Source organism: Esox lucius, chromosome 3, assembly GCF_011004845.1.
Source record: "Esox lucius isolate fEsoLuc1 chromosome 3, fEsoLuc1.pri, whole genome shotgun sequence".
NCBI classification, from domain to species: domain Eukaryota; kingdom Metazoa; phylum Chordata; class Actinopteri; order Esociformes; family Esocidae; genus Esox; species Esox lucius.
In genome coordinates, this window is record NC_047571.1 from 27,066,169 (window position 1) to 27,079,825 (window position 13,657).

At 48.2% G+C, this 13,657-nt stretch overlaps 1 protein-coding gene across 14 annotated transcripts in view; it reads right to left on the minus strand.

Annotated features, from left to right (window-relative positions):
• Nucleotides 1-13,657, minus strand: part of st3gal3b (ST3 beta-galactoside alpha-2,3-sialyltransferase 3b) — a 52,628-nt gene that overhangs the window by 2,806 nt on the left and 36,165 nt on the right. For all 14 annotated transcript variants that reach the window (XM_010893860.4, XM_010893835.3, XM_010893901.3 and 11 more), the window contains 2 exons: nt 7,493-7,639; nt 884-1,030 (listed from right to left, as the gene is read on the minus strand). In XM_010893860.4, coding sequence (XP_010892162.1) covers nt 884-1,030; nt 7,493-7,639 — 294 coding nt within the window. The remainder of the gene's footprint in view (nt 1-883; nt 1,031-7,492; nt 7,640-13,657) is intronic.

The following is a 13,657-nucleotide window of genomic DNA, read 5'->3' on the forward strand; positions in this document are numbered from 1 at the left end:
ATTAAAACAAGGCACTTTGGACTGGTTGCCATGTGTACTGAGCGTATGGAACCCCACCGGGCCCATCTCCCTCCCAAGGTGCTCTGGGCCCTGAGCCGAGTGTGTAACCAGAGCCTGAGGTTCCTGTGGGGGGGCCCTAGGACAATAGAGTGGGAGGGCCAGGCCAGGGTTGGGCTGAAACGGGCCCCACACCTGCCCCAGGGCCCTGCCCGAGTCCAAGCTGCGAGGCCGAGACTCTCCTGAGGGCTACAGGCCCCGTCTGGGTCGGCCTGGCCCCCACCCTGTGACGGATCACGCACACACAGGGAACCACGCCGACCAGGGCTTGGGTTTCACCGTTTCACCACAGGCCAGGGAGAGCAGGGAAGGCCAGAGCACGAGTCTTTTGGCCACGCCGTTGGGGGATTTACAACGACATTCTGGGGATAATGAGTCAGGTTAGCGACGGGCTGACAGCGGAAGCTTGCTTGAACCCACATGCACGTGGACTCCTAAAGATAACCATGTTAGGCTTTACTTTACACTGGACCAGATACAGTTGAAAACGGGAGACAATACTGGAACACTAAAACAGTGAGGAGGGGAGGAGTCACGGGTAACTCCGCCTCCAGAACAGTTTTCTGGTCGCATTTGAAAGGAATGGGAAGTGAGACCCAGTGATAAGGCACAGTACATTAAATAACACTACAATACAGGTCGATGGAGGGTCTAACAGGTGTAGAGAGGGACAATCTACTCTCCTCGCTCTCATCTGCACCCACCTGAAAACACTGGATAAGGCTGAAAAATATATGTGTGTACTGAGAATGATATTTCCTCCCCAACAGTTTAGATTTTGAGACGCATCCAAGCATGGCTGTTATAAAGGGAACAAGGCACACACCTCTTTGATGGCAGACATCTTGACCTTCTCGTAGTAGTGCAGGGGGAGGTAGGGCTTGTTCATGTCATACCCGAAGCCGGCCACCGCCACTTCGTCACAGTTATGAAGCGCCATTGTAATGGCAACCGTTCCGAGGGTTGGAATGTTCTGGAAAACAGCAGCGTAGAGGCGGCCATGTCACTTTATAGGGTACTGTATCCCCATAAGGCCCCAGGATGTTGAGGTATATGGCCAAAATATTTCATGGCTAGGGGATATAAGCGGAATATTAGCCATATACCAAACAAAACAAGGTGCATTATTACGATTGTCAGCTGGTTACCAACACAAAACACAAAAAATACATCTACTTCTGCATCATACCTACGGTATATGGACTCTAATAAACTGGATCCTCAATATGTCTTGTTTTCGCCGTGGTATTTTGGCTAATATCACACTCCCCGTGCCTTACTGCTTACATATCATGGCTTACAGCCAATAGAAGGGTTGGAAGCACCCAGTTGGTACTTTTTAAAATATACAGTGGTCACCCAGTCTGTTTTATAGCGCATCTTATGTTGAGAAAAATTACAGAAACAAAGCATAATCAGCAGATGACAGTTAAACAATGGGCCAAAACCCTTTCCTCTCAAAAGTGGTGGGCTGTATCAGAAACTGACTTAAACATGAGTGGATGTCATTTTCCAAACACTGGTGTAAGCCTGTCGGCGAGAAACCTCCCAATAATCAGAGAAAACGTTAGAGAATGTATTGGCGAAGGAGTACGAACAAGCGTTAAATAGTCCAATACAAACTGAGATATGTACATGGTTTATTTGACCTTCTCCTTCCAGTATCTCAGCAGTACCTGGCTCCCCCCTGGGCTCATGGGTTAGTTCTGGGCCAGATACGTTAACTCATATTGAGCGGAGCATGATTAACAATTTGCTTAAAACAGACGCACCCCCACAATGACACAGCAGTCTGACAGGGCAGACCTCCACTTCCTCGAAGCCCAGGGCCTAATGGGGAGGAGATGTGACGAGGCCAGGAGGCCCCCCTCTAAATGATTACCCTGATTTGGAGCCCTCAGGGCAGGTGTAGCTTATGCCCCCCTGCCTGGACGGACACACACACACACACACACACACACACACACACACACACACACACACACACAGGTGGGCATTTCAGGGGAAGGATGTGTCAGGCTGTATCCCGCCTTGATGAGTAGAACATTGGAGAAAACGCACACAAGCGCTCTGAGGGGGCTTCAGGACAACCCACGTGTTGTACACATGTTCCTGCAGACAGAGTTCAGCATGGGGGTGTCCCGGTGGTACAGTCCTCGTAGCCCATACCGACCCCCTAACCTCTGTGAGCAGCCAGGCCCCTTCCCCCCTCTCCTCTGGAGAACTTCACCGGCCCGTTTGAGGTAGTCTACTGCACTGTTCCCTCACTGCACGGTGACGGCATCTCCTGGTCTTTATCGGACCCGCTTCCTTTGATCAACCAGCCGTGGAACCAGGCGCTAAACCAGGTAACAGGCCAATTGAAGCTAATCAATGAGTTTGATTGATTAGTTGTGTTGCCGAGGAGAGACGAAAACCCTGCAGACACTGTGGCAGCCCAAATTCTGTAACGACATCTGACGCCCCCATTCAAAAACCTTACACAGTTACACTGAAGTAGAGGAGTTATTGGAGCGATACATCTGAAGCTTTATTTTTTCCACCATAACTGGTTCCTTTATTTGTAATAAAACAAATTGCAATATGCAGCATTAACAATGATCGGTTTCTTTAACTCCCCAATTGTAGGTTTGTGACTACCTATACTAAGTCATGCAAAATTGACAACAGACTATAACAAATGAAAACATGGTGTATAATTGTTTTAGCACACACTAAAACCAAATCTAAAGAATAGTAATGTCAAAAATAAAATAAAAGAAAGTTGACCAGAATCTCCCCTTCTGCATCTGGAGGTTTGTCCATTGCAGCGACTGGAGAGGAAGGTTTCGGAGGACATTTGCAAAACACTAATTAAAATGATCCTATAAACTTGGGTTCCAGAGGCTTGACCCAAAGAGATGTTTGGTAGAATTGCTTCAATATAGTTACATTTCCTGCAACAGCAAGGTGCTGCATTGCCAACATTGTCATAGGAACATGGTTTCTACTCAACGTTGGAGTTTGAGTCCTGAAGTGTGTCAGAAACACTCTGGTAATGACTGCAAGGTTGGCCCATGACTCCACCAGCATGTTGCATCACTTTTTGTCGTGTGTGTGTGTGACTGCCGATATTAGGGCCGTCCCCTGCCTTTTGTCGTGTGTGTGTGTGACTGCCGATATTAGGGCCGTCCCTGCCTTTTGTCGTGTGTGTGTGTGTGACTGCCGATATTAGGGCCGTCCCTGCCTTTTGTCGTGTGTGTGTGTTTGACTGCCGATATTAGGGCCGTCCCTGCCTTTTGTCGTGTGTGTGTGTGTGACTGCCGATATTAGGGCCGTCCCTGCCTTTTGTCGTGTGTGTGTGTGTGACTGCCGATATTAGGGCCGTCCCTGCCTTTTGTCGTGTGTGTGTGTGTGACTGCCGATATTAGGGCCGTCCCTGCCTTTTGTCGTGTGTGTGTGTGTGACTGCCGATATTAGGGCCGTCCCTGCCTTTTGTCGTGTGTGTGTGTGTGTGTCTGCCGATATTAGGGCCGTCCCTGCCTTTTGTCGTGTGTGTGTGTGTGTGTGTGTGTGTGTGTGTGTGTGTGACTGCCGATATTAGGGCCGTCCCTGCCTTTTGTCATGTGTGCGACTGCGGATATTAGGGCCGTCCCTGCCTTTTGTCGTGTGTGTGTGCGACTGCGGATATTAGGGCCGTCCCTGCCTTTTGTCGTGTGTGTGTGTGTGACTGCCGATATTAGGGCCGTCCCTGCCTTTTGTCGTGTGTGTGTGTGTGTGTGTGTGACTGCCGATATTAGGGCCGTCCCTGCCTTTTGTCGTGTGTGTGTGTGTGTGTCTGCCGATATTAGGGCCGTCCCTGCCTTTTGTCGTGTGTGTGTGTGTGTGTGTGTGTGTGTGTCTGCCGATATTAGGGACGTCCCTGCCTTTTGTCGTGTGTGTGTGTGTGTGTGTGTCTGCCGATATTAGGGCCGTCCCTGCCTTTTGTCGTGTGTGTGTGTGTGTGTGTGTGTGTGTGTGTGTGACTGCCGATATTAGGGCCGTCCCTGCCTTTTGTCGTGTGTGTGTGTGTGTGTGTGTGTGTGTGTGTGTGTGTGTGACTTCCGATATTAGGGCCGTCCCTGCCTTTTGTCGTGTGTGTGTGTGTGTGTGTGTGTGACTGCCGATATTAGGGCCGTCCCTGCCTTTTGTCGTGTGTGTGTGTGACTGCCGATATTAGGGCCGTCCCTGCCTTTTGTCGTGTGTGTGTGTGACTGCCGATATTAGGGCCGTCCCTGCCTTTTGTCGTGTGTGTGTGTGTGACTGCCGATATTAGGGCCGTCCCTGCCTTTTGTCGTGTGTGTGTGCGACTGCAGATATTAGGGCCGTCCCTGCCTTTTGTCGTGTGTGCGTGCGACTGCGGATATTAGGGCCGTCCCTGCCTTTTGTCGTGTGTGTGTGCGACTGCCGATATTAGGGCCGTCCCTGCCTTTTGTCATGTGTGCGACTGCGGATATTAGGGCCGTCCCTGCCTTTTGTCGTGTGTGTGTGCGACTGCGGATATTAGGGCCGTCCCTGCCTTTTGTCGTGTGTGTGTGCGACTGCCGATATTAGGGCCGTCCCTGCCTTTTGTCGTGTGTGTGTGTGTGTGACTGCCGATATTAGGGCCGTCCCTGCCTTTTGTCGTGTGTGTGTGTGTGAGACTGCCGATATTAGGGCCGTCCCTGCCTTTTGTCGTGTGTGTGTGTGACTGCCGATATTAGGGCCGTCCCTGCCTTTTGTCGTGTGTGTGTGTGACTGCCGATATTAGGGCCGTCCCTGCCTTTTGTCGTGTGTGTGTGTGACTGCCGATATTAGGGCCGTCCCTGCCTTTTGTCGTGTGTGTGTGAGACTGCCGATATTAGGGCCGTCCCTGCCTTTTGTCGTGTGTGTGTGTGACTGCCGATATTAGGGCCGTCCCTGCCTTTTGTCGTGTGTGTGTGTGACTGCCGATATTAGGGCCGTCCCTGCCTTTTGTCGTGTGTGTGTGTGACTGCCGATATTAGGGCCGTCCCTGCCTTTTGTCGTGTGTGTGTGTGTGACTGCCGATATTAGGGCCGTCCCTGCCTTTTGTCGTGTGTGTGTGTGTGACTGCCGATATTAGGGCCGTCCCTGCCTTTTGTCGTGTGTGTGTGCGACTGCCGATATTAGGGCCGTCCCTGCCTTTTGTCATGTGTGCGACTGCGGATATTAGGGCCGACCCTGCCTTTTGTCGTGTGTGTGTGCGACTGCGGATATTAGGGCCGTCCCTGCCTTTTGTCGTGTGTGTGTGCGACTGCCGATATTAGGGCCGTCCCTGCCTTTTGTCATGTGTGCGACTGCGGATATTAGGGCCGTCCCTGCCTTTTGTCGTGTGTGTGTGTGTGTGTGACTGCCGATATTAGGGCCGTCCCTGCCTTTTGTCGTGTGTGTGTGTGACTGCCGATATTAGGGCCGTCCCTGCCTTTTGTCGTGTGTGTGTGTGACTGCCGATATTAGGGCCGTCCCTGCCTTTTGTCGTGTGTGTGTGCGACTGCCGATATTAGGGCCGTCCCTGCCTTTTGTCGTGTGTGTGTGTGTGTGTGACTGCCGATATTAGGGCCGTCCCTGCCTTTTGTCGTGTGTGTGTGTGTGAGACTGCCGATATTAGGGCCGTCCCTGCCTTTTGTCGTGTGTGTGTGTGACTGCCGATATTAGGGCCGTCCCTGCCTTTTGTCGTGTGTGTGTGTGACTGCCGATATTAGGGCCGTCCCTGCCTTTTGTCGTGTGTGTGTGTGACTGCCGATATTAGGGCCGTCCCTGCCTTTTGTCGTGTGTGTGTGCGACTGCCGATATTAGGGCCGTCCCTGCCTTTTGTCGTGTGTGTGTGTGACTGCCGATATTAGGGCCGTCCCTGCCTTTTGTCGTGTGTGTGTGTGACTGCCGATATTAGGGCCGTCCCTGCCTTTTGTCGTGTGTGTGTGTGACTGCCGATATTAGGGCCGTCCCTGCCTTTTGTCGTGTGTGTGTGTGTGACTGCCGATATTAGGGCCGTCCCTGCCTTTTGTCGTGTGTGTGTGTGACTGCCGATATTAGGGCCGTCCCTGCCTTTTGTCGTGTGTGTGTGTGACTGCCGATATTAGGGCCGTCCCTGCCTTTTGTCGTGTGTGTGTGTGACTGCCGATATTAGGGCCGTCCCTGCCTTTTGTCGTGTGTGTGTGAGACTGCCGATATTAGGGCCGTCCCTGCCTTTTGTCGTGTGTGTGTGTGACTGCCGATATTAGGGCCGTCCCTGCCTTTTGTCATGTGTGTGACTGCCGATATTAGGGCCGTCCCTGCCTTTTGTCGTGTGTGTGTGTGTGACTGCGGATATTAGGGCCGTCCCTGCCTTTTGTCGTGTGTGTGTGTGACTGCCGATATTAGGGCCGTCCCTGCCTTTTGTCATGTGTGTGTGTGACTGCCGATATTAGGGCCGTCCATGCCTTTTGTCATGCGTGTGTGTGACTGCCGATATTAGGGCCGTCCCTGCCTTTTGTCATGTGTGTGACTGCGGATATATGTCATTATTAACCTTTTCATGCATGAGTTTTAAATATGCCTTACCGACCCCCCAGCGTGAGTTTTTTTGCACGTGACTTCAGTACTCTGCAGCATTTGAACTCACGCCAGCATTTGAATAGTCACCTTGCTAGGTTAGGAACACTACATGCATTGCATTGCAAGCTTCTCTCGTTGACTCGAATTCTAAGAGCTGGAAAAGTTGGTTGATGTATAACTGTAGCTAGCTAGAAAACGTCAGCTAACCGCTAGCTAACAAAGTGTGACCAGTAATTCAGTGCAGAGAAAATGAATAAACTATATAAAAAGCATACAACGGGTAATGTAACTTCTAGAAGGTTTTTACAATGGTTTTGATCGGTTGTCAGCTCTTCCAGGAAAAGTTAAGATGCTCTATAGTAGTCGCTAATATCATTCGTTTTTGTGTATTAGTGTTGGCTGCCTGTTGGTACGTAATTAACACTTCTTGTTCCGATTTGAATGCTTTCTACCTGGTTAATATCATAGTGTGGTCTTGAAACAATTACAATCAGGAAAAAAAAGTTATAAACACTGATTGAGCTAAATGTGAGCAAATAACAGCGCGGTCTGACCAGCCATTGTTACGTCACTCGTACCTAGACGTTCTAATGGTGCGTTCTAAACAATACGTTCTAATCACACTGGTGTGACCGTACGCTTCAAACGGTTAAGGGAGTCGTTTCTGTGGGAAATTAACACATCACTCATAGACGTTTGCTTACAGAATCCTATCTTCACCCCTACTTCACTCATTAAATGGTGGTCAACCTCCCGACACCACCGCACCTGATAGGCAAGAGAGAGCATGTGGACTGGACGATAGATTAAACTTTTCCTACTTCATCCCAGAAAATCCCAAATGCAAACACTTTTTAAACACTGATAATATAACGTTACTAACCCCTTTCCCCATCAGGCCGTTGTTGAGCGGCAGGCCGATGAACTGGAAGGCAGCCTCCTGGATGAAGTAGGGGTTCAGGATGCGCATCTCTGTGGGTTCCCTGGGGACATGGCGGGCCACAGACTTCCAGAAGCCCTCTGTACCCCGCTAAAAGAAGGGGAGAAAGACTGAGGTCACGGCAAGTTTTTGTTGCAAATTAAAGGAACAGGTACATCTAGGCATGATGAGGACAGAGTTTTAAAGACATCTTCACTGACAGACAATACCAAGATCACAACACAGACATTATCACAACACAGGAATTATCTTAAACACCACAATGATCACATGACAAATGATCTGAAATAACACAATAAGGTCACGTGACAAATTGTCCTCAATAACACAACTCAAAGGTCACAAGACATTGAGCACCTCCAGGTTCTCCTACAATCACTGGGAGAATGGCTGTGCCTCGGGTGTAACAAGGAGGACCACCAATCAACTAGAATTACCACCACGGTAGCGCCCCCACATCAGCCAGGAAGTGTTACAGGAAGTGACCCAAATAACACCCTGACCCCAGCAGGGTTCTGGGAGCCCTCACACCCTTCTGGGTCCTCCCACTGCAATCACCACAGACCAGACACGACTGGCTCCACCACATGACGGAAATTAACCCCAAAGAAATCCAAGGGCACAAACTCTGGGTCGCTGTCCGACTTCACATGCTCTGGAATGCCAAAACACACTTCTGGTGCATCCGCCATTTAAGACGATGAAAGTTGAAGTTTCACAATAAAAGCAAGAAATATTATAACAAAAAGCTCCTGTTGCGCAAACATCTGACAGAATCACTACATTTGATTGAATTCAGAATCACCAAGTGCATCCTCAACCAGGAATCCGGCCTGAACCATGGCACTCATAAACAACAGTAACATTCCACTACAAACAGAATAAACAGACTCGCCCGCCTGCCTGACTACCTGATACACTGCCAAAGGGGTCGGGAGATCTAAATGGGAATCACCTGTTCAAATAGTCAGAGGCCCGCCCTCCCGCCTTTGATATCAGGGGCCGCAGTCGGATGGCTTTGAGCGGCGGCAGGTTTTCAACCAGGCTAGGGCCCTCCACCCCCCTCGGCAAGCCGTGGCAGGAAGAAAACCTCATCTCTCCTGTCAACACACGGCTTGTGTTCGGGGATCTGTTTGGCAGGCGGTGCGGGGGCAGCGGTAACTAATGCATTTAATGCCGGAGTGCAGCGACGGCGAAGACTCAAAAGACAACAGTCCACAAACAATAGTGTCATGACGGAGTTAAGCGCCAGACAAACGATGAGAGAGAGAAACCTCCAAGGGCATGGATGATCAGCAGAGAACACCAATGCTCTTCAGACGATTCATCGAAAATACAGGAGCTCTCAACAGGTTTCGGTATAGAACGTAATTAGTTCTATTACTCTGAGCCCAAAGAATTGCCCAGTAACAGGTTTTACCTCAAAGTCATAAGACTGTTAAAGAAGCGTTTTTTTCTAATGATTTTAAATCATTAAAAGGTTTCTTAATTTGTCCCATTATGCAGTCTCTGTAGGAAGACCCACAAACACACACAATATGCTGCTGTTACTACTGCTACAGATGATTTGTTTTGGCCTCTCTTGTACCCCTGTGCATCGCGTCTGGCCTGGTACTCCATGAATTTAGCCTAGTCATTGTTATTCGTATCTCTGTGTATTGTGTCTTAGTCATTAGTTGTTATCACGGTTTATACAGTATACATGCATACAAAATGGCACACAGAATATGTATGTACCTTTTTTATTTATTGCCACCCCTCACTTTAACATTTTGACCGGCTGAATAGGCAGGCTGTCGTTAACACCTGGTTGTTAAACGAAGCATGTGACAAACAATTTTGATGGACAGCGAGGGACTTCCCCCATGACCCCCAGGTCGGGTGGCTCACTCTCGCACACGCGCATGCACGCACAGGCACGAGGGCGTAAACCTTGTGGGGCGGTGGTGGTGTTTGGTTTTGATACAGCAGAGAGGAAATGGCTGTTTCCCTTCTCTCGGGACAGGTTTATGGATAAATTGGTCTGGATTATTAGATTTAAGTGTGCGCACGAGGCGGAGTGGCCTTATGCCGGCACCTGTTAAAACAGCCTTTAATTGGAGAGCTAACTGTTTGCATAGCAGGGTGAGACAGAGTGGTCAAGATTCTCATATAGGCGCAGTCGGCCGAGTCTGGCCAAACCAGCGCAGTTTCACTGGTGTTGACGTTGGCTTGGCGGTAACCATTTCTCAACACCTAACACGGGTTCATCAATGTGACAAAACACAGATGTGGCCTTTCGGTAATATATTATTTGTAGGGGGAAAAACATGTCCCATGTCCCAACCAGACATGAGAGCCAGGGGTGGGTCACAGTAATGAGACGGATAACAGACCTGCCCACCCCAACACACAGCATACAGTTTCATTGCACTGGAAAGGTTGGGGGGGGAACCCAGAAAACATAGTTGCACTGCATGCAAGCTAGTTGACAGTGTAGGCTGTAGACGTCCACCTACGCTAGCTCAGTGTATCTCATTGATCTCGATGACATCAATGCTCACATTCCTCCTGTGGAGGCCCAGCAGCTAGTGTAAGGCAGGGTATCTGCAGGTTTCAGCAGGTTAAATTTAAGACTTTTTATGCCACTTCGAATTCAATTTAATACCAACTTCACAACAACACCCCATGCAAAAAATACATAAGGACACCAATTTGACTGTAGGCCTACTGCTAACAATCATGTTACTGGCTGTACTTAACAGGATTATCGTCTGTGGTACAACCAATCCGAACTGAGAAATGAAGGGCGTTTGTTTGAGGCTTTTTGCAGCGTTTTTGTGTTTCTCAAACTTCATATGGGATTCCACAGATTTAATTCCAGGTTTGAAAGACGTCTTGCAAAAAATACAGTGGGCTTTTTCCCCTTTTCCCTTCAACAGATTTCAACCACAAAACAACATTTCTGCTGTCCAACCACTTCTGACTGAATCTGCACTTTTCCATGGTAGCTACGGGAAGGTTAACAGCAAATCAACGACATCTAACATTCCGACTGAAATTGTGGTTCCTCTCCGTGCATGACCTGAGCTAAAACGCCTTAAACAAATCTCACCCTGTTCTGCATCACCTCGTAATAATGTAATAAATACTTTAAGGCCTTTAAAAAGACGAAATAAGACAAGACTTTAAGGCCTTTTATATAGAGAAAGAATTTTAAGACATTTCAAGGGCCCGTGGACACCCTGGTAAGGGCACTGTGGTGTCCATGACACGGCCAGAGTATTCCCCAAATCTTCTCTGGTCGTTTGAGGCCAGAACCTCCAGCAGCATCCCCATTGGGACTTCCTGCTTCGGGGCGGCCAGAGGAGAGGAAAAGGGATCCTGGTGGATTATCGAGCCAGTAAGCAGAGAAAACAAAAGATTCTGGCTAATGATTGCCACGCTCTTCTCTCACAGTGGGATGTGCAAATGAGCTGACCCGTAACCCAGCAGGTGAGTGAGCACTCTCGGCATATGTGCCTGCCTGCCCCCCCCGATCATCATTATCTCAGTCAAAAGTCAATGGCTGTCCCTGCCACCTACAAACTTTTAAACTAGCTTCACAGCATGTTGGCCCAGTGTTAAATCACACCATGGCTGTCACTCGGTCACAGCACGCTCAACTATCATTTGCTCATCAGCCTCTGATCTCATTTGCTTTGCTTCACTCTTATGCGTTTGGCCAATCTGTTTGTCGGGCGCATAACTCCAGCATTGAGTCTTCAACTGTCTCCAAGTATCCTCCCCCAAAAAAGGCTGCTTGGTTAAATTACATGCGAGTACCAACAAATATTTTATTTCATAAAAAAAAAAAAAAAAAAAGAGGCACAAAACTTAGTAAACATTTTTACGAAGAGCGACAGGCTTATCTGAGTGTGTCTTGGGAAGACGGAATGTGTGTAATGATGGTAAATAGAACTGACTCTGACAAGATCCTTTCCCAGAAATGCTCCCATTTTAGAAAATGTTGTTGAGGAGGCCTAACAAATCATAGTATCAACAGGTCAAGTGGTGTTTTTTCATCTCCTGCAGACTATTTCTGTTGATACCCTTCAAAGGAATGGCTGAATGCTGTTGGTTTTTCCACAAAATGTTATGCCTGAAAAGAAAAATCACTGCCAGGCTGTTAAATCAATGATTGCACTGCAACCATAACTGGCAATAGACATTGTCCAGTCCAGGGGTTCACAAACTTTTTACACCACATCAGAAAATATTTCACTGAATATATATCCACTAAAGGGGGCATTGCATACCACCAGTGGTACGCGTACCATAGTTTGATATGATAAAACTACACAGAGCAAAGGGAGAGATGAAAGGAAGACAATCCATGTCTGTGGAAAAAGAGAGATGACAAATAAGGTGGGGGTCAATGACGAATGATGATAACCAAGTGGCTACAACAAGTGGCGTTTAAGGACAGGTGTACTGAAAACTAACAAAACAAAAAAAACATTGTCAAATCCTTCAAATGGAAAAAATTGTGGAGAAACGGTAGCATCGAAACACCTAGTGTATGGAAGATTATATCAACAGTCATCTGTACATTACAACCTCTACATTTTTGTCCTTTAGCAGACACTCTTATCCAGAGCAACTTACAGTAAATGCATACATTCTAAAAGAGCTAGGTGAAAACCACTACACGGTTTTGCAGTAAGTGCATTCTAACCGATGAATTAGTTAATCGGCAAAGAATAGTGTTGGAAATAGACCATACTAATAATAAACATAAAACAAAAGTTAACAAAAAGACAGACAGAGGCACACAGTCACACACAACATTGTGCCTGTTAACAAAGAACCACTAAAGCTCATTAAAGAACCGTACGACACATAGTTGGTGAGTCCTGGGGTTTGCCAGGAATGGACCATCCACTCCACATTTAAAGAAAAGCCACTCAAGCTCATGTTCTTCTCCACAATGGGATTGATATGACCTCAGAACAGAACCACCCAAACATGTTGACCCTATATTATTATTTCTGTTAGAATTTCAGTGGACACACAGTCAACGCTGATAAACCCTCGAAACACATGCGCACACTATTTAAGAACTGAAAGTAGCGTGTTTAAATATATATATTTTATCACACACATTTCAGATTATTACACAACACCACAACTTAGGAGACATAAGGAGACGTAGGAGCGAAGGAGAGCAGGCAAAGGGGAGTGTGGCGAGGGAGGCCAGTTCACATCTGCAGGCCACCCACAGATGGTCACAGGGACCCTCCATGCAAACAAACACAAACACGCTTCACCCTGTGCCCGGCCACAGGCAGCCAGGCGAGACCGTCGGACCAGGTCGGGCAGGGTAACCGCAAACCAGATAAAGGCACGGAAAGGGGGCGCCAACTCAACATCCAAAAACAATGCACCCTGTCCCAGTAGCCCGACTCCCTGGGTGTTCCGAAGGCCCAGGGGACCAGATACTCCTTAGGTGTGCTGTGTGCAACAGGGGCTGCAGCTCAACGGGATTAGGATAGCTTCCGCCACATTGCTTCCTTCCGATCTGCAATCACTGAAGGATGTAGTTGTCAGAACCTGTTTATGGACCGGGCCACAGCATGCCATACAGATCCATAACTAAGCCTAACTGAAGCTCTGCATGCCAGCGTCAAGCCACAAACAAACCGAAATTATGGTTGCCTGGAGGTCATTAGCAATGTTTGACTCAGACGTCACCAGAACCACAGTGGCTTGCCAATGTCCTACAGGCAAAAAACATCTTTCGAAAGGGTAGGGTGTTTCTTAGGGACACTCGCCCAGAGCATGGCAAGTCAGCCAGGCTGAGACCATGGTTGGGTTATCAAATAGTCCAAAGTTTAGAGGTACTTTGAGTTTTTTCACCGAGGAATCTGAGGAATTTGCCAATTTGCTTTTGCTTTTCTTGACAGGCACTATGACCTCTACCCTCCACGGGGGTTAAAGCAGTCTTTTTTTCCTGAGGTTATCCGGTGTGTGAAACTAGTGCCTTCACACTCCCATGATGCCGAGCAGGGAAAACAATGGAACCACTTGACGGCACTTCGTCTCACACTGGCAGTGTATAGAGCTGTTGGAGCAAATGAGATAAAAACA